General features: G+C 46.0%; 1 protein-coding gene across 2 annotated transcripts in view; it reads right to left on the reverse strand.

Moving 5' to 3' along the window:
- The window catches only part of CDK19 (cyclin dependent kinase 19), a 589,804-nt gene that overhangs the window by 218,975 nt on the left and 348,397 nt on the right, over window positions 1-22,432 (reverse strand). For both annotated transcript variants that reach the window (XM_063917135.1, XM_063917136.1), the window contains exon 4: window positions 13,021-13,161. In XM_063917135.1, the coding sequence (XP_063773205.1) occupies window positions 13,021-13,161 (141 nt within the window). The remainder of the gene's footprint in view (window positions 1-13,020; window positions 13,162-22,432) is intronic.

Raw genomic sequence — 22,432 nt, forward strand, 5'->3', positions numbered from 1 at the left:
AGTACATCTGCAGGAGCGATTCTTTACGCTAAATGCAACCTACAGTACGGTACTGTAAGTGAGCAAAATAGTACTACAGTGGGCGTTTGTGTATTGCACATGACCTGCATTCCCTCCCTGTCTACTGCATGATCTGTGCAGGCTCCCATGGGGGAAGGGCAACAGGCTAGCAGGAGGCGGAGGAAAACACCGTGCTTTACAAATGCGAGCGTCCGAGTCCTCTAAGGCATAAACCAACAGCAATGGGGCGAGGGCCGGGCGCTGTTTGCAGTACTTTCACACATGAAATTAGAAATCTCTCATGAGGCGTCGTGGGCTAGGGGTGAAGGCTCCCACCTCCCTCACTGGGGGTCCAGGGTTCGAGACATGATGTGCTTTCTTTCTTTTTTTTTTTTTCTGTAATAATGCACTGTATTATTTTATTTACATTGTAAGACAGTCAATGGAAGGATGCACACAGGTTTCACATAAATCAAAGTACATCTGCAGGAGCGATTCTTTACGCTAAATGCACCCAAACAGCGTGAATGAAATGAGTGTATTCTGGCGCTACCAACTAAGCAAAACAGTACTGTAGATCTTCAGCGTTTGTGCATTGCACAGGACCTGAATTTCCTCCCTGTGCAGGCCCCCAGGGGGGAAGGGCGATGGGGGTAGGGGGGAGACGATGGAAAATACTGTGCCTTTGAAATGCAATTACATGAGCGTCCGAGTACACTACGGCATACTGTAAACCAACACCAATGGGAAGGAAGTGCCAACCTTATTTTTAATGTGTTCCCGTGACATTCACTTTAACATTTTTTTTTTTCTCTCCAATACAGTACATCCAATGGAAGGATGCACACAGGTTTCACATAAATCAAAGTACATCTGCAGGAGCGATTCTTTACGCTAAATGCAACCTACAGTACGGTACTGTAAGTGAGCAAAATAGTACTACAGTGGGCGTTTGTGTATTGCACATGACCTGCATTCCCTCCCTGTCTACTGCATGATCTGTGCAGGCTCCCATGGGGGAAGGGCAACAGGCTAGCAGCAGGCGGAGGAAAACACCGTGCTTTACAAATGCGAGCGTCCGAGTCCTCTAAGGCATAAACCAACAGCAATGGGGCGAGGGCCGGGCGCTGTTTGCAGTACTTTCACACATGAAATTAGAAATCTCTCATGAGGCGTCGTGGGCTAGGGGTGAAGGCTCCCACCTCCCTCACTGGGGGTCCAGGGTTCGAGACATGATGTGCTTTCTTTCTTTTTTTTTTTTTTCTGTAATAATGCACTGTATTATTTTATTTACATTGTAAGACAGTCAATGGAAGGATGCACACAGGTTTCACATAAATCAAAGTACATCTGCAGGAGCGATTCTTTACGCTAAATGCACCCAAACAGCGTGAATGAAATGAGTGTATTCTGGCGCTACCAACTAAGCAAAACAGTACTGTAGATCTTCAGCGTTTGTGCATTGCACAGGACCTGAATTTCCTCCCTGTGCAGGCCCCCAGGGGGGAAGGGCGATGGGGGTAGGGGGGAGACGATGGAAAATACTGTGCCTTTGAAATGCAATTACATGAGCGTCCGAGTACACTACGGCATACTGTAAACCAACACCAATGGGAAGGAAGTGCCAACCTTATTTTTAATGTGTTCCCGTGACATTCACTTTAACATTTTTTTTTTTCTCTCCAATACAGTACATCCAATGGAAGGATGCACACAGGTTTCACATAAATCAAAGTACATCTGCAGGAGCGATTCTTTACGCTAAATGCAACCTACAGTACGGTACTGTAAGTGAGCAAAATAGTACTACAGTGGGCGTTTGTGTATTGCACATGACCTGCATTCCCTCCCTGTCTACTGCATGATCTGTGCAGGCTCCCATGGGGGAAGGGCAACAGGCTAGCAGGAGGCGGAGGAAAACACCGTGCTTTACAAATGCGAGCGTCCGAGTCCTCTAAGGCATAAACCAACAGCAATGGGGCGAGGGCCGGGCGCTGTTTGCAGTACTTTCACACATGAAATTAGAAATCTCTCATGAGGCGTCGTGGGCTAGGGGTGAAGGCTCCCACCTCCCTCACTGGGGGTCCAGGGTTCGAGACATGATGTGCTTTCTTTCTTTTTTTTTTTTTTTTTTCTGTAATAATGCACTGTATTATTTTATTTACATTGTAAGACAGTCAATGGAAGGATGCACACAGGTTTCACATAAATCAAAGTACATCTGCAGGAGCGATTCTTTACGCTAAATGCACCCAAACAGCGTGAATGAAATGAGTGTATTCTGGCGCTACCAACTAAGCAAAACAGTACTGTAGATCTTCAGCGTTTGTGCATTGCACAGGACCTGAATTTCCTCCCTGTGCAGGCCCCCAGGGGGGAAGGGCGATGGGGGTAGGGGGGAGACGATGGAAAATACTGTGCCTTTGAAATGCAATTACATGAGCGTCCGAGTACACTACGGCATACTGTAAACCAACACCAATGGGAAGGAAGTGCCAACCTTATTTTTAATGTGTTCCCGTGACATTCACTTTAACATTTATTTTTTTCTCTCCAATACAGTACATCCAATGGAAGGATGCACACAGGTTTCACATAAATCAAAGTACATCTGCAGGAGCGATTCTTTACGCTAAATGCAACCTACAGTACGGTACTGTAAGTGAGCAAAATAGTACTACAGTGGGCGTTTGTGTATTGCACATGACCTGCATTCCCTCCCTGTCTACTGCATGATCTGTGCAGGCTCCCATGGGGGAAGGGCAACAGGCTAGCAGGAGGCGGAGGAAAACACCGTGCTTTACAAATGCGAGCGTCCGAGTCCTCTAAGGCATAAACCAACAGCAATGGGGCGAGGGCCGGGCGCTGTTTGCAGTACTTTCACACATGAAATTAGAAATCTCTCATGAGGCGTCGTGGGCTAGGGGTGAAGGCTCCCACCTCCCTCACTGGGGGTCCAGGGTTCGAGACATGATGTGCTTTCTTTCTTTTTTTTTTTTTTTTTTTCTGTAATAATGCACTGTATTATTTTATTTACATTGTAAGACAGTCAATGGAAGGATGCACACAGGTTTCACATAAATCAAAGTACATCTGCAGGAGCGATTCTTTACGCTAAATGCACCCAAACAGCGTGAATGAAATGAGTGTATTCTGGCGCTACCAACTAAGCAAAACAGTACTGTAGATCTTCAGCGTTTGTGCATTGCACAGGACCTGAATTTCCTCCCTGTGCAGGCCCCCAGGGGGGAAGGGCGATGGGGGTAGGGGGGAGACGATGGAAAATACTGTGCCTTTGAAATGCAATTACATGAGCGTCCGAGTACACTACGGCATACTGTAAACCAACACCAATGGGAAGGAAGTGCCAACCTTATTTTTAATGTGTTCCCGTGACATTCACTTTAACATTTTTTTTTTTCTCTCCAATACAGTACATCCAATGGAAGGATGCACACAGGTTTCACATAAATCAAAGTACATCTGCAGGAGCGATTCTTTACGCTAAATGCAACCTACAGTACGGTACTGTAAGTGAGCAAAATAGTACTACAGTGGGCGTTTGTGTATTGCACATGACCTGCATTCCCTCCCTGTCTACTGCATGATCTGTGCAGGCTCCCATGGGGGAAGGGCAACAGGCTAGCAGGAGGCGGAGGAAAACACCGTGCTTTACAAATGCGAGCGTCCGAGTCCTCTAAGGCATAAACCAACAGCAATGGGGCGAGGGCCGGGCGCTGTTTGCAGTACTTTCACACATGAAATTAGAAATCTCTCATGAGGCGTCGTGGGCTAGGGGTGAAGGCTCCCACCTCCCTCACTGGGGGTCCAGGGTTCGAGACATGATGTGCTTTCTTTCTTTTTTTTTTTTTTTTTTTCTGTAATAATGCACTGTATTATTTTATTTACATTGTAAGACAGTCAATGGAAGGATGCACACAGGTTTCACATAAATCAAAGTACATCTGCAGGAGCGATTCTTTACGCTAAATGCACCCAAACAGCGTGAATGAAATGAGTGTATTCTGGCGCTACCAACTAAGCAAAACAGTACTGTAGATCTTCAGCGTTTGTGCATTGCACAGGACCTGAATTTCCTCCCTGTGCAGGCCCCCAGGGGGGAAGGGCGATGGGGGTAGGGGGGAGACGATGGAAAATACTGTGCCTTTGAAATGCAATTACATGAGCGTCCGAGTACACTACGGCATACTGTAAACCAACACCAATGGGAAGGAAGTGCCAACCTTATTTTTAATGTGTTCCCGTGACATTCACTTTAACATTTTTTTTTTTCTCTCCAATACAGTACATCCAATGGAAGGATGCACACAGGTTTCACATAAATCAAAGTACATCTGCAGGAGCGATTCTTTACGCTAAATGCAACCTACAGTACGGTACTGTAAGTGAGCAAAATAGTACTACAGTGGGCGTTTGTGTATTGCACATGACCTGCATTCCCTCCCTGTCTACTGCATGATCTGTGCAGGCTCCCATGGGGGAAGGGCAACAGGCTAACAGGAGGCGGAGGAAAACACCGTGCTTTACAAATGCGAGCGTCCGAGTCCTCTAAGGCATAAACCAACAGCAATGGGGCGAGGGCCGGGCGCTGTTTGCAGTACTTTCACACATGAAATTAGAAATCTCTCATGAGGCGTCGTGGGCTAGGGGTGAAGGCTCCCACCTCCCTCACTGGGGGTCCAGGGTTCGAGACATGATGTGCTTTCTTTCTTTTTTTTTTTTTTTTTTTCTGTAATAATGCACTGTATTATTTTATTTACATTGTAAGACAGTCAATGGAAGGATGCACACAGGTTTCACATAAATCAAAGTACATCTGCAGGAGCGATTCTTTACGCTAAATGCACCCAAACAGCGTGAATGAAATGAGTGTATTCTGGCGCTACCAACTAAGCAAAACAGTACTGTAGATCTTCAGCGTTTGTGCATTGCACAGGACCTGAATTTCCTCCCTGTGCAGGCCCCCAGGGGGGAAGGGCGATGGGGGTAGGGGGGAGACGATGGAAAATACTGTGCCTTTGAAATGCAATTACATGAGCGTCCGAGTACACTACGGCATACTGTAAACCAACACCAATGGGAAGGAAGTGCCAACCTTATTTTTAATGTGTTCCCGTGACATTCACTTTAACATTTTTTTTTTTCTCTCCAATACAGTACATCCAATGGAAGGATGCACACAGGTTTCACATAAATCAAAGTACATCTGCAGGAGCGATTCTTTACGCTAAATGCAAGGAGTCATAGGTGGTAGCCATTTCTATTCAGTCTGCCCAGCTACAGAATTGTATGTGTACTGTGTACGGAGCATAGTACCTTAACCTGCATAGAACCTGCACATTATGGTACACCGGACTCGATCGCATAGAACCGCTCATGCAGCTACTGTATGCCCTGGTTTGCAGTATGTGAATAAAAAAAATAATAAAGTGTCTGAAAAAAACTACAGTAACATGCATTCGTACAGTACTTAAGGAATCGAACCCTGGACTCTGAGTATAGGAAGCGAAACACTTCACCACTTCGCCGCAGACAAATGTATAAATCCGTTGGTTTTGATTATGCTGTAATGGCTACGGGATTAGGACGATAACACTGTAGAAAATTCCTAATCTTGAGAGGCAATAGTGAACTTGTAACACACATCCATTTGCGACAGTGTACACTACTGGTTTTACAGTACTGTGTTTTGTCTGCGGGACTTGCACGCTCACATACAGTATTCATAAAGTATTGTAGATGGATCATATACTGTATGCTGTACTACTGTATTTGCGTCGGTGTCGTACTGTATATACTGTACAGTACTGTATTAAATAATGCAGCGTAATGAGTACAGTATTTGCTGTATGCAGCGTAATGAGACGCCTTAGTAAAGTAGTCCTTATTATGTATGTCAGTATTGTATTTTACGGGAGACCACACGCATGCGCAGTGGTGATTGTAAAAAGCGACATCTGGTGGCTGATCGCAGGTATTACACGTAAAGGTAACGCCAAACGTCAAATGTCTGTCTCCGTGCGATTAGATAGCCTCTCTGTGGCTAGGCGCGCCTCGCTACGCCACAGTACGCTGCGTATGGTCGAACGGGACAACCGCCGCGGCCACTCAAGATAAAGGTGGCTACATCTGTATTCACATGGTTGTGTGTTATTCAGAATCATTTTCTTTTAGAAGGAAATATCCACAAGTGCGTCATAGTGTACAAGTAAAAAATTACCAAAAGTCTGACAAGAAAAAGCAATCTAAAACTCAAGGATAAATGATATCAATGGGATGTGTAAATAAAGTTCACCTTGTTCGTACCTACCAAAGTGCACACCTTCCAAAATGATCAATGTCCACATTGTTATAATGATTTCATACTGTTTCTCCCACTTGTTTCCAACAATATAATCATACTGTGTAAATGGGGCCTGATGGTAAGTCTGAAAGTGTGACTACTGAAAGAAATTATGTGTTTTTGATATTATATATTGGAACATGCACCACTAATTATTATTATTATTATTATTATTAATAATAATCATCATCATAATCAGAATAATGATGATGATAATAAGAATTTACTCACCGGTAATTCTATTTCTCGTAGTCCGTAGTGGATGCTGGGACTCCGTAAGGACCATGGGGATTAGCGGCTCCGCAGGAGACTGGGCACAACTATAAAGAAAGCTTTTAGACTACTGGTGTGCACTGGCTCCTCCCACTATGACCCTCCTCCAGACTTCAGTTAGGATACTGTGCCCGGAAGAGCTGACACAATAAGGAAGGATTTTGAATCCCGGGTAAGACTCATACCAGCCACACCAATCACACCGTATAACTCGTGATACAATACCCAGTTAACAGTATGATAACAACTGAGCCTCTCAACAGATGGCTCAACAATAACCCTTTAGTTAAGCAATAACTATATACAAGTATTGCAGACAATCCGCACTTGGGATGGGCGCCCAGCATCCACTACGGACTACGAGAAATAGAATTACCGGTGAGTAAATTCTTATTTTCTCTAACGTCCTAAGTGGATGCTGGGACTCCGTAAGGACCATGGGGATTATACCAAAGCTCCCAAACGGGCGGGAGAGTGCGGATGACTCTGCAGCACCGAATGGGCAAACTCTAGGTCCTCCTCAGCCAGGGTGTCAAACCTATAGAATTTAGCAAACGTGTTTGACCCCGACCAAGTAGCTGCTCTGCAAAGTTGAAGAGCCGAGACCCCTCGGGCAGCCGCCCAAGAAGAGCCCACCTTCCTCGTGGAATGGGCTTTTACTGATTTAGGATGCGGCAGTCCAGCCGCAGAATGTGCAAGCTGAATCGTACTACAGATCCAGCGAGCAATAGTCTGCTTTGAAGCAGGTGCACCCAACTTGTTGGGCGCATACAGGATAAAGAGCGAGTCAGTCTTTCTGACTCCAGCTGTCCTGGAAACATAGATTTTTAGGGCCCTGACTACATCCAACAACTTGGAAGCCTCCAAGTCATTTGTAGCCGCAGGCACCACGATAGGTTGGTTCAGATGAAAAGCTGATACCACTTTGGGGAGAAACTGGGGACGAGTCCTCAATTCTGCCCTATCCATATGGAAAATCAGATAAGGGCTTTTACATGACAAAGCCGCCAATTCTGATACACGCCTGGCCGAAGCCAAGGCCAACAACATGACCACTTTCCACGTGAGATATTTCAAATCCACGGTTTTCAGTGGCTCAAACCAATGTGACTTTAGGAAATCCAACACCACGTTGAGATCCCAAGGTGCCACTGGAGGCACAAAAGGGGGCTGAATATGCAGCACTCCCTTAACAAAAGTCTGAACTTCAAGTAGTGAAGCCAGTTCTCTCTGGAAGAAAATCGATAGAGCCGAAATCTGGACCTTAATGGAACCCAATTTAAGGCCCATAGTCACCCCTGACTGTAGGAAGTGCAGGAAACGGCCCAGCTGAAATTCCTCCATTGGGGCCTTCCTGGCCTCACACCACGCAACATATTTTCGCCACATGCGGTGATAATGGTTTGCGGTTACTTCTTTCCTAGCTTTAATCAGCGTAGGAATGACTTCCTCCGGAATGCCCTTTTCCTTCAGGATCCGGTGTTCAACCGCCATGCCGTCAAACGCAGCCGCGGTAAGTCTTGGAACAGACAGGGCCCCTGCTGCAGCAGGTCTTGTCTGAGCGGTAGAGGCCATGGGTCCTCTGACATCATTTCTTGAAGTTACGGGTACCAAGCTCTTCTTGGCCAATCTGGAACAATGAGTATAGTTCTTACTCCTCTTCTCCTTATTATCCTCAGTACCTTTGGTATGAGAGGAAGAGGAGGGAACACATAAACCGATCGGTACACCCACGGTGTTACTAGAGCGTCCACAGCTATCGCCTGCGGGTCTCTCGACCTGGCGCAATATTTTTCTAGCTTTTTGTTTAGGCGGGACGCCATCATGTCCACCTGTGGCCTTTTCCAACGGTTTACAATCATTTGAAAGACTTCCGGATGAAGTCCCCACTCTCCCGGGTGGAGGTCGTGCCTGCTGAGGAAGTCTGCTTCCCAGTTGTCCACTCCCGGAATGAACACTGCTGACAGTGCTAACACGTGACTTTCCGCCCATCGGAGAATCCTTGTGGCTTCTGCCATTGCCGTCCTGCTTCTCGTGCCGCCCTGTCGATTTACATGGGCGACCGCCGTGATGTTGTCTGACTGGATCAGTACCGGCTGGTTTTGAAGCAGGGGTTTTGCCTGACTTAGGGCATTGTAAATGGTCCTCAGTTCCAGAATATTTATGTGCAGGGAAGTCTCCTGACTTGACCATAGTCCTTGGAAGTTTCTTCCCTGTGTGACTGCTCCCCAGCCTCGAAGGCTGGCATCCGTGGTCACCAGGACCCAGTCCTGTATGCCGAATCTGCGGCCCTCTTGAAGATGAGCACTCTGCAGCCACCACAGCAGAGACACCCTTGTCCTCGGAGACAGGGTTATCAGACGATGCATCTGAAGATGCGATCCGGACCACTTGTCCAACAGGTCCCACTGAAAGGTTCTTGCATGAAACCTGCCGAATGGAATCGCTTCGTATGAAGCTACCATTTTTCCCAGGATCCGCGTGCAGTGATGCACCGACACCTGTTTTGGTTTTAGGAGGCCTCTGACTAGAGATGACAGCTCCTTGGCCTTCTCCTCCGGGAGAAACACTTTTCTCTGTTCTGTGTCCAGAACCATCCCTAGGAACAGTAGACGTGTCGTAGGGACCAGCTGTGACTTTGGAATGTTTAGAATCCAGCCGTGCTGATGTAGCACTTCCCGAGATAGTGCTACCCCGACCAACAACTGCTCTCTGGACCTCGCCTTTATCAGGAGATCGTCCAAGTACGGGATAATTAAAACTCCCTTCTTTCGAAGGAGTATCATCATTTCGGCCATTACCTTGGTAAAGACTCTCAGAGCCGTGGATAGACCGAACGGCAACGTCTGGAATTGGTAATGACAATCCTGTACCACAAATCTGAGGTACTCCTGGTGAGGATGGTAAATGGGGACATGCAGGTAAGCATCCTTGATGTCCAGTGATACCATGTAATCCCCCTCGTCCAGGCTTGCAATAACCGCCCTGAGCGATTCCATCTTGAACTTGAATTTTTTTATATATGTGTTCAAGGATTTCAAATTTAAAATGGGTCTCACCGAACCGTCCGGTTTCGGTACACCGTACCTGGCTCCGCCTGTGAAGCCCCAGCGTCATGCTGTGGACTTAGAGGAAGCGGGGGAGGACTTTTGCTCCTGGGAACTGGCTGTATGCTGCAAGTAACCCCTTCCTTGTTGAAGTAGGCGCACCTTTACTATCACTTGTTGTGAATACAGCTTGTGAATTGCCTGTAACAATGCCTCCCTGCCTGAGGGAGTGGTTGGCAAGGCAGATTTGAGGAAACGGCGGGGGGGGGAGACGTCTCGAATTCCAGCTTGTACCCCTGAGATACTACTTGAAGGATCCAGGGATCCACCCATGAGCGAGCCCACTGATTGCTGAAATAGTAACCCCTTCCTTGTTGAAGTAGGCGCACCTTTACTATCACTTGTTGTGAATACAGCTTGTGAATTGCCTGTAACAATGCCTCCCTGCCTGAGGGAGTGGTTGGCAAGGCAGATTTGAGGAAACGGCGGGGGGGGGAGACCTTTTGAATTCCAGCTTGTACCCCTGAGATACTACTTGAAGGATCCAGGGATCCACCCGTGAGCGAGCCCACTGATTGCTGAAATATTTGAGACGGGCCCCCACCGTACCTGGCTCCGCCTGTGAAGCCCCAGCGTCATGCTGTGGACTTAGAGGAAGCGGGGGAGGACTTTTGCTCCTGGGAACTGGCTGTATGCTGCAGCTTCTTTCCCCTACCTCTGCCTCTGGGCAGAAAGGACGCGCCTTTAACCCGCTTGCCCCTATTGGGCCGAAAGGACTGTACCTGATTATACGGTGCTTTCTTTGGTTGTGAGGGAACATGGGGTAAAAATGTAGACTTCCCAGCTGTTGCTGTGGAAACGAGGTCCGAGAGACCATCCCCGAACAACTCCTCACCCTTATAAGGCAGAACTTCCATGTGTCGTTTGGAATCTGCATCTCCTGTCCACTGCCGAGTCCATAACCCTCTCCTGGCAGAAATGGACATTGCACTAATTTTGGATGCCAGTCGGCAAATATCCCTCTGTGCATCCCTCATGTATAAAAGTGCGTCTTTTATATGCTCTACGTTTAGCAATATAGTGTCCCTGTCTAGGGTATCTATATTTTCTGACAGGGAATCTGACCACGCAGCAGCAGCACTGCACATCCAGGCTGAAGCAATAGCCGGTCTCAGTATAACACCTGTGTGTGTATATATAGATTTCAGGATAGCCTCCTGCTTTCTATCAGCAGATTCCTTCAGGGCGGCCGTATCCGGAGACGGTAGTGCCACCTTCTTTGACAAGCGTGTGAGCGCTTTATCCACCCTAGGGGATGTTTCCCAGCGTGACCTATCCTCTGGCGGGAAAGGGTACGCCATTAGTAACCTCTTAGAAATTACCAGCTTTTTGTCAGGGGAAGCCCACGCTTCTTCACACACTTCATTTAACTCTTCAGATGGAGGAAAAGCTACTGGTAGTTTTTTCTCTCCAAACATAATACCCTTTTTTGTGGTACCGGGGGTAACATCAGAAATGTGCAACACATTTTTCATTGCCTCAATCATGTAACGTGTGGCCCTACTGGAAGTTACATTAGTCTCATCGTCGTCGACACTGGAGTCAGTATCCGTGTTGACATCTGTGTCTGCCATCTGAGGTAGCGGGCGTTTTAGAGCCCCTGATGGCTTTTGAGACGCCTGGGCAGGCACAGTCTGAGAAGCCAGCTGTCCCACAATAGGTATGTCGTCAAACCTTGTATGCAAGGAGTCGACACTGTCGCGTAAGTCCTTCCACAGCACCATCCACTCAGGTGTCGACCCCGCAGGGGGTGACATCACGTTTACAGGCATTTGCTCCGCCTCCACATAAGCCTCCTCATCAAACATGTCGACACAGCCGTACCGACACACCGCAAACACACAGGGAATGCTCTGACAGAGGACAGGACCCCACAAAGCCCTTTGGGGAGACAGAGAGAGAGTATGCCAGCACACACCAGAGCGCTATATAACACAGGGATCCCACTATAAATGAGTGTTTTCCCTTATAGCTGCTTTTTTATATATATCATATATATATTATCTATACTGCGCCTAAATTTAGTGCCCCCCCTCTCTTTTTTACCCTTCTGTAGTGTTCAGACTGCAGGAGAGAGCCAGGGAGCTTCCTTCCAGCGGAACTGTGAGGGAAAAATGGCGCCAGTGTGCTGAGGGAGATAGCCCCGCCCCTTTTCCGGCTGACTTTCTCCCGCTTTTTCTGGAATACTGGCAGGGGTAATTTTACATCTATATAGCCTCTAGGACTATATATGATGTAGATTTGCCAGCCAAGGTGTCATATATTGCCCTCAGGGCGCCCCCCCCCCCCCAGCGCCCTGCACCCATCAGTGACCGGAGTGTGAGGTGTACATGAGGAGCAATGGCGCACAGCTGCAGTGCTGTGCGCTACCTTGGTGAAGACCGAAGTCTTCTGCCGCCGATTTTCCGGACCTCTTCGTTGCTTCTGGCTCTGTAAGGGGGACGGCGGCGCGGCTCCGGGAACGAACACCAAGGTCGGGTCCTGCGGTCGATCCCTCTGGAGCTAATGGTGTCCAGTAGCCTAAGAAGCCCAAACTACCACCTGTTAGGTAGGTTCGCTTCTTCTCCCCTTAGTCCCTCGCTGCAGTGAGTCTGTTGCCAGCAGATCTCACTGTAAAATAAAAAAACTAAATATACTTTCTTTCTAGGTGCTCAGGAGAGCCCCTAGTGTGCATCCAGCTCAGCCAGGCACAAGAATCTAACTGAAGTCTGGAGGAGGGTCTTAGTGGGAGGAGCCAGTGCACACCAGTAGTCTAAAAGCTTTCTTTATAGTTGTGCCCAGTCTCCTGCGGAGCCGCTAATCCCCATGGTCCTTACGGAGTCCCAGCATCCACTTAGGACGTTAGAGAAAAATTTCTACCAACTATTCAGTTTTCACCTCATTGGGTACCACATTATTCTTTGGGATGAAGTCAAGATCCCAGCGGTCAGGATCCCAACAGTCAGTCAGATCCTGATGGCAAGTATTGGGGTTGGGTTTAGGGTTAGGCACTGGAGAAGGGGGGGAGGGAGGGTAGGCTGTGTTGTGGGGGTAGTAAGGTGAGGTTTATGCTGCGGGGAGTGGAGGTAAGGGTTAGGCTGCAGATTGGGATGGGCTATGGTTAGGATTAGGGGTAGAGATAAAATACCGCAATCCGTCGGGGTGCCACTTTCAGCATTCTGACCGCCAGGATCCTGACTGGGTGGTATTTCTTACCCAACCCCTTTTTAATTCATACACTATCCCACATTTATCCATAGGGCATAAGTCATTACATAATTTATTCTAAATGCATACCAGATCTCGATGAAGTACCCAGTTTGCATGCAGATAATGAATTCCGTCCAGGATCTGGTAAAGCAAAGACTTGACCATCGATCGAGGCAGCTGCATGGGTTTTTTATTTGCCTTTGAAGCACGATGAAACTTGATGATGTGCTAGAAATAAGAAACATCAAAATGTTATATTCAGAGTGTTTAAAACATTTTTATGTATATGTAGGCCTGAAAGGGTCTGCCCCTGGTCATAAATATTTACTTTTATATAACTGACCCAAGAATAATTTTATTTTAAGAATACCAGATACGTTGAAGAGAAATTTGTTAATTTGGCAAGTTGACCTAAGGCCATTCTCAAACGAAATTACATATCTTAAATTATATGCATAAAAACAGCATTTGCTTGTTAACTATATACAGAATAGGTAGAAAATTAATTATCAAAGCTAATAAAACTTGATAAGAACACCTGATCTAGTTTGCATTAGCAGTTTCCAAACTATCCCTGTTGTAGTCCCTAAGTACGGCACGTTACTAAGTTGCATGTATAAGTGTTATCCTTTATAGTTTTATCATAGCCGTATATTGTAAAAATGGTAGGCACTCTTTTTTTCAAAACAAAGCTGCTGAGACAAGTGTGTGTGTATTGGGGGGGGGGGGGTAGAAAGTGAGAGGGTCTTAGTGATACTAATTACCCGGACCCCAGCATGTTGGAGGAACCTGGCGGGGGTCAGTCCCAGATCGTCTGCTCAGGGGGACAAATGCCACCATGTGTGGCCGCAGGCGCCTCCCCAGATATGACCACACCTCCCTTCAGTACCCGGGCCCGTGACCGGTCTCGGAGGCCCTGTTCAGGTGATACATATTGAGGGGCGGGAACTCTATTCCTTGAGAAACCTGAATGGGCATACTTCGCCACTCCTAGGGTATAGGCATTCATCACCCGTCATTTACTCACTCTTCCTACCGTGTTACTGCAACAACAATGGCATCTGGAGCCGTTTACTTATGGCTACGTTTGTGCAATACTTCCTGGTTCTTCAGGAAGGACTGAGCTTGGAGAGACACGGCATCCGAAGATTGGATAACTGGCTTGGGGAGCTACCATTCCTCAGTTTCCATGGTATTGGGATCACAGCAAACAGCAGATCATGGAGAGCTCCAGATCCCCACTAGACCATTTATTTGAAACATTTATACATTTATTGTGGCACACAGTCTTCATACATTGTTCCTGGTGCAATGCACTGTGGTTTAGTCACCAATGACACTGTAGCCTGGGATCTAATACTTATGGCTCCAGTGTTTTATGAGGGCAAAGAGCATGGCCAGTGGCCGGCTAGCACTGGGGGAAGAAGGAGGGGGCCAGAAGAAAAGCTGATGCATGGAGAGGAGAATAGCCACATGCAAGGTATAGACATAGATGGACGCCTGTGGCATGCACACACCTTAAAAAAAATGGATGCATGTCTGTTTCCAGCTTCACCAACTGGGCCTCTAGGGCTGTAGTTAGGGTTGTCACCTCTCCTTGATTTCCTGGATTCTGCAGGATTTGGTGGCAACCCTCCAAGAGGATTTTCCCTTCACCCGGATTCCTGGATTCCCCAGGAATAAGCGGACCCTGGGAGTGCCAGCAGTGTTCCTTGGCAGCCAAGGAACTCAGTGAACTACAGTGACTGTCTCGTGAGATGATGACATCAAATCTCGCGAGACTGTGTTCAGCCCAGACTGAGCCGAAGTTGCCATGATGCTGCCATCGGCAGCTCTTCCTCAGCATTTCCCCGGGCTGCGCCTGCGGACCGCAGACTGAGCCGAAATTGCCGTGACGCTGCCATCGGCAGCTCTTCCTCAGTGTTTCCCCGGGCTGTGGTGGTGAAGTAACGCCGTCCCGGCTCATGTGAGAAGAGCAACGAGAGCTGACAGGCATGTCACACATATATTTCTAATATAATGAGCATGCATGAAACAAGTAGAGGCTCAAGTTATATATAGATATATGTATAGTTTTTAATCACTAACAGACACCTTTTAGTAGTGCATTTGCTTGTTTAACCTGTTGAAGCTTGATATTGATTAGGTTGTGTGCAACACTTACAGTTCCATGGTTCTTCCCCCTTTCACATAATCTAGTTTTAAGGCACCAAATGCCCGTAATTTGTCCAAGTAATAGATACACTGTTTCATTTAGATTGTATGTACGTAAAATATTTTATAAATATGGTACATCATTTTATTTACATGAACATTGCTTGGTGCCACGGGGGGGGGGGGGGGGGGGGGGAGGTGGGCAGGGGGTTGGGATTGGGGGGCGGTGGATCTCCAGGAATCGATGATACATGAGGTGGCAACCCTAGCTGTAGTGCCAAGGGCAAGTAAGATGTGTGTGTGGATGTTGAGTGCAGCTTCCAAGGGGGTAGTGGTGCTGCTTACCTGTAGGAAGAATATGTCTTCACTGCTATGTAAAAATCTCACTTATCTACCATTAAATAAGTGCAAAACATTTCAGTGGGCTATAGTACACTACAAGATGGGGTGACAATTACGACTAAGTGAATACATTTCTAATAAATACAGCACAATATCCCAAGACTAATACAGAGTTTGTGAAAGAGCCAAATGTCTTTACTTCTGGCTTGTGAGGACCATAGGGCAGACAATAAACCATATTTTACTAACCATACACAGTATAAAAGACAAAAGTCTTGTGATAAGGCCAGCTGATAAAAGTATACTTCAGGACTTCTGTTATTATTTATGATGAAGAATTATGGGGATAGCTTTTAGTGATGATGGTCTATAGAAAGCTGGACTATATCCCTATGGGAGATATTACATAGAAACTTGATGAGGTTCTTGCATAAGGCACATTTATTGGGGGACTGAAGCTAATTTAGCAGAATGTATGTCTTGTTATATACTGTTCCTAAAGTACATATTCTTTACTCCAGCCACCAGGTTTGCCAAAATTTCAGTTTGTAAGTCAATGGTGCAGCTCATAGCACAAATTCTAGATAGCTTCTTACAGAAATGCATAGTATTAATGATTTATGATGAAAAAATATGGATAACATTCCTCAAAATACTTTCTGATCACCATAGATGGATATGTTCTCTATACTATTTTTCCACACAAAATAACCAGAAAAACCCTTTCCAGTATTACAGACCAACTAAATTGCTCCACCATAATGTTCTTTTTGGATTTACGTGTATATTAAGAGTGTAATCATTTCACTTACAGTGATTTTTATTATGTTCAACAATCTGGGACTGTAATGGGTTTGAATGTAGCACACGGAAATATCAATATAAATTATTATGAACAAACAAATATATTCCCTAGGAACAGTTATTGTTTTTTATACTTTAAACAGTACATCAGTGATATATTTTTTATTTGGTAAACTATTGAGGAGAAACTTTGTATGGACGATCCAGCATTTTAGTCAATTTATGAGACAGTAAGATTTGTATACTATCAGTGGTTAAAATGTGAACTTTCTTCATCTGACCATATTTCAAAAAAGGCACTCAGTTGGCTACAACTTTATTCTGAAACTAGCATTTGCCCATGACTTCGCTCATGTGGATGTCTGTTATTGCTCAACGGAACTAATTTTACAAAGACAGTAGTGCTATTTAATATTGTGATATATATTTTAGGTTGTACACATTGATCACAAAATTTTGTAAACAATGGCCCAGATTTATCAAGCCTTGGAGAGTGATAAATTGCACAGTCATAAAGTACCAGTCAATCAGCTCCTAACTGCCATGTTACAGGCTGTTTGAAAAATGACAGTTAGGAGCTGATTGGTCAGTACTTTATCACCGTGCTATTTATCACTCTCCAAGGCTTGAAAAATCTGGGCCAATACTTGCAGCTTTCCCTTCAGGGATTAACGCAAAAAGATGCTTGGGGCTACTTACTTGTGAGAAAACTACGTAAAGCTTATTATGAGAGAAGCAGCTGGTTCTATAATCTACGTCTGCAGCCCTGAGCGTTTATTACCCCTGCAAATTGTTGATCATCATAGCAAAGCAGACACTTTATTGCTCCTCTCCCCGATGTCACATTGAGATCATACATACCTCAGTTTTTTTCTAGGTCACTAAGCTATACAACAGTGAAAATGGCTTCCAAATTCATCCAGTAGTTTTTACGTCATGCCAGAACGAACAGTCAGAAAAAAAAAATCTATAAATATTTTTTGTGTCCATAGTTCATAAACAGTCCCTAGAGGTATATTTCTCCAAAAACTTGCTATGAACAGACACAACCCTTAGTTTTATTATATGTATAGAATATTGAACCCGTCAACCTTTTGTATCTGTTGATCTTACTTACCTGCCGACCTTAAGCAAAGTCGACCTTTTGATCATATCGACCTTTTGTACCTGTTGACCTAATGCATGTCGAACACGAGGTCGACCAACTGACTGTCGACCTAATACTGGTCGATCTATTAACTGGATACCGCATGTGACCTAATACATCATTGCTTCAGTCACGCCAATCAGCCCCTCTCAGAGCACCAGGTCCTATGAGACCCTGCTAGCATCGGGCATCTTTTTTGCTAAAAATGCATTTTTGCAATGCAGTGCGACTAGGAAGTACCAGGAGACTGTGCGGAGTCATTTAATATGCAATACTTGCATATCTGTGTGTGAGATCTGTTCAGGATACCAGCAGTCGGAATGCCAATGCCGGAATCCTAACACTGCTCAGAATGCAGACACTGAGATCCTGACATGGATCGAAATACCACAGTTTAGGTTGCGGGGGGAGGGCTGGGGGTAGGCTGCGTCTTGGGTAAGGCTGTGGGGAGGGGGGTTTAGGCACCCCCCGGGGAGGGTTAGGGTTGGGCTGCAGGAAGGGGGGTTAAGTTTAGGCACCACCAGGGAGGGTTAGTGTTAGGCTGCAGGGGCGGGGGGGGGGGCAGTTAGGCTGCGGGAAGGGGGGTTAACATACTTACCCAACCCCTGTCGGGATTCTCTACTTTGGGATGCTGGAGTTAGTCATATGGCCGTCCGCATCCCATCTGCCGGGATATCGTATGTATCCACTGTGTGCGACTGAGTATTTGAATCTTTACATTTAGTGCTACAATGCAGCAGTCACAGCTTTTTTCCAAAACACGTTCTGTTCTGCTCTGTATACAGGCTCAGGCTCACACACGGTATACAAGTTTCGCATATCAAAATCATCAGCACAGTCTCCTGATGCGTCCTATTCTAAGACATATTTTCTGCAGAAAAAGACGTCTGACGTTAGCAGAGTTGCATGGACCTGGTGGCTCACATCTCGCGCTGCATGGTGTATTAAGGCTAGATGTATGAGGACACATACAGTATGTAACTTGATGAGGAATTATCACAGGAATGAAGATCACTTCCATCCTTTAAATAATCATATGTATTCTTGTTAAAATACATTTTTTACACTGCAGCAGGATTTGACCTACCGCCAGGTATTAAACCTTCCCATGTCCATCATTTTCTATATGTGGGACAGGAGGAGACAAAGTAATGTTGCCCAAATGAAAACATGTTTGTTGACTGTACCCCCATAAATAATAATACAATGGGTTTTTTTAACCAAAATTAACCATGTCTAAACACACCTGTCTTTCTTCTGGCTGTGTAAAGTGTGATTTTGCAAACTGTTGCTTAAGAGGTCACATGGTATGGTGGTATTACAGCATGCTATTTTATGTGCAATTTGGCCTTCAGCAAATCTCAGATTTTCAAAACTGCGCATAAAGGCCCTCATTCCGAGTTGTTCGCTCGCCAGCTGCTTTTAGCAGCATTGCACACGCTAGGCCGCCGCCCTCTGGGAGTGTATCTTAGCATAGCAGAATTGCGAACGAAAGATTAGCAGATTTGCGAATAGAAAATTCTTAGCGGTTTCTGAGTAGCTCCAGACTTACTCTTACATTGCGATCAGTTCAGTCAGTTTCGTTCCTGGTTTGACGTCACAAACACACCCAGCGTTCGCCCAGACACTCCCCCGTTTCTTCAGATACTCCCGCGTTTTCCCCAGAAACGCCAGCGTTTTTTCGCACACTCCCATAAAACAGCAAGTTTCCGCCCAGAAACACCCACTTCCTGTCAATCACACTCCGATCACCAGAACGATGAAAAATCCTTGTTATGCCGTGAGTAAAATACCTAACTTTTGAGTAAAATAACTAAGCGCATGCGCTCTGCGAACCTTGCGCATGCGCAGTAAGCGACTAATCGCAATATAGCGAAACTCGGCAACGAGCGAACAACTCGGAATGAGGGCCAAAGAGGATGATTCAGAGTTGGGATCAAAGCAAAAATACAAAAGGCAAATTTGCATCTTGGCAAAACCATGTTGCACTGCATGTGGATCAGATTTACAGGCATATTTATTATCGCCACTATTAACAAAAATAAGACATTTTGTACCGCAGGAATATGTTAATAATCCCAAGCAGAGACAGGGACTCTGTTAGGACCCCTTACCTACGATGAGTAAAGTACAGTGATTACTGAGGCGATCACATTTATTGTTTGACACCTGGCGCGCTACAGTGCATGTGATGTCATCAGACCACACATCTGCGAGTGGCTATTACTGGGGAGGGATCCTACGGTTCAGTTTTCAGGGGATGTCCTGCTAAATTACAATTATGTGCAGAGAGATTTAGAGTTTGGAGGGGGCAATTCTTGGATTGCAGTGCAAACACAAAGCTGTCCAGCTTGTGTAGGCAATATATATTGTAAAAGCATAGGCGTGCGCAGCACATTTTATTAGAGGGTGCACCGTCGGAGGGGTGTGTCTAGCACCGCCTTTTGGGCGTGTCTAGAACCATCTATTGATGGCCAACGCAATATAAAATATCCACCCTTGTACCAATCCTAATAAAGCAGATACATTGTCAGATGTTGTGGTGTGCACCAAACAAACACCCCTGATGGGACTGCAATTACACTGCTCCTCCTCAGCCTGGTCTGGCTGCCCCTCTCTTTCCCCTGCAAGCTGCAGCAGCTTACTTACAAGTCAGTCACTCACTGACACTGACAGTCGCAGACTAGTACTGCTGCTGCTGGAAAAATGAGTGACGTGTCAATGTTGCTGCCGACCGTCTGCCAGTATTGAATTTGTCCTCATAAGAGGAACACTGGCTGCATGCTGATCCTCATCAGTGGCTGGCGTTGGCATAGCATAGAAGGAGAGAGGTGGGTGTGTGGCGGGTGTGACGGGTGGGTGTGCGAGCAGCATGGCATAATCACGTCACATCATACTGTTTTTGTACATGGAGGTGGAGCTGGGAGTTTGAAAGCCGGTGGCAGTGGCACCCTTGATCAACCCAGGCATCCGGTCAGTAATACAGTCCTGACAGGGTGCAGCGCAGAGGGGACAGTAATCAGCTTGCTCGGCGATCGCTACATCAGGCATGTGAGATCAGGGTGCCAGACATTAGGGGGTGCCTGTGCGCACCAGGCACCCCCCCTGCGCACACCTATGTGTAAAAGCAGCTAGTATATACAGGTTGAGTATCCCATATCCAAATATCCGAAATACGGAATATTCCGAAATACAGACTTTTTTGAGTGAGAGTGAGATAGTGAAACCTTTGTTTTCTGATGGCTCAATGTACACAAACTTTGTTTAATACACAAAGTTATTAAAAATATTGTATTAAATGAACTTCAGACTGTGTGTATAAGGTGTATATGAAACATAAATGAATTGTGTGAATGCAGACACACTTTGTTTAATGCACAAAGTTATAAAAAATATTGGCTTTAATGACCTTCAGGCTGTGTGTATAAGGTGTATATGTAACATAAATGCATTCTGTGCTTAGACTTAGGCCCCATCACCATGATATCTCATTATGGTATGCAATTATTCCAAAATACGGAAAAATCCCATATCCAAAATACCTCTGGTCCCAAGCATTTTGGATAAGGGATACTCAACCTGTACCATGTATGGAAAAAGATGCATTTTTACCCCTTATAGTTCAACATGGTATGTCTATGTGCAAAATCGCTACTCAGCAAAAAATAAAAATGAAAAGAAATGATCTTTATAAAATGAAAACACTGGTTTAAAAATGCAGGTGTGGTGTGGAGCAACTTGTCTTAATAGATAATGGATATCAATGGTCTCAGAATGCCCCTACTGAGTAGCTTGCATGCTGTTTGGCCCTACGTGTACCCTGAGATGACCTGAAAGTGGAGGCAAATGGAAGTTTTTCTGTGTAACATAACAGAGTGGGTTTTGCCTGCGTTAGTGCATTTCTTAATATCACCAATATGGATTTGTAATTGTAACAAAAGCTATATTGTACCGCAGTGTCGGACTGGGGCATGTAGGGCCCACCAGCGGAATGCAGTGGTAGGGGCCCATGTTTAGGGGTGTGGCCAGTCTGCTGAGGGGGTGTGGCCTGCCACCTCATTGGTTTGACTACCATTAGAGAATGCAACGTCTAGGCTCCTTCATAAATATATACAGTAAATTCATCTACTGCATGCATGATAATGTACAAGATTAACAACAGATTAATAACAGCAATGCACTGTAAAAAAAACACAATAGTCCAGTATGAGGCATACTTGCCTACACTCCCGGAATGGCTGGGAGGCTCCCGAAAATCGGGTGATTCTCCCGGCATCCTGGAAGCGCAGGCAAGTCTCGCGATTTCAGGGGTCCCCTCTGCCCGGCCGCCCACTAAGCGAATAAAGTGGGCGGTCCAGGCAGGCGATGACGCGATTCTTGTTGAATTGCGTCATCATAGCCACGCCCCCTGCTGTATAATGCCGGTAATAGCAGCATTACACAGCGGGGGGACATAGCTTACATGACGCTATCCCGCAGCCACGCCTCATCCCGCCTCCACCACGCACCTGTCCCGCCTCTGGCCCGCCCCTCTCTGCACGTTACGTCACTGCCCGCCCCTCTGCTGAGCTAACCTGGCTGCTCTCTCCCGGAGAAAGCAGCCTAAAAGTCGGCAAGTATGGTATGAATGTGTGTTGACATAATGTACTACACACAAAACAGGTGCATATACTACTGTTCTCTCCTGGTGTAACCCAGGTGCATATACTACTGCTTTCTCATATTGTAACCCAGGCACATATACTACTGCTCTCTCCTGGTGTAATCCAGGCGCATATAGTACTGCTCTCTCCCCGTGTAACCCAGGCACATATACTACTGATCTCTCCTGGTGTAAACCCAGGCACATATACTACTGCTCTCTCCTGGTGTAACCCAGGCGCATACACTACTGCTCTCTCCCGGTGTAACCCAGGCACATACACTACTGCTCTCTCCCGGTGTAACCCAGGCACATATACTATTGTTCTCTCCTGGTGTAACCCAAGCACATATACTACTGTTCTCTCCTGGTGTAACCCAGGCACATATACTACTGTTCTCTCCTGGTGT

Source organism: Pseudophryne corroboree, chromosome 4 (assembly GCF_028390025.1).
Source record: "Pseudophryne corroboree isolate aPseCor3 chromosome 4, aPseCor3.hap2, whole genome shotgun sequence".
NCBI lineage: Eukaryota > Metazoa > Chordata > Amphibia > Anura > Myobatrachidae > Pseudophryne > Pseudophryne corroboree.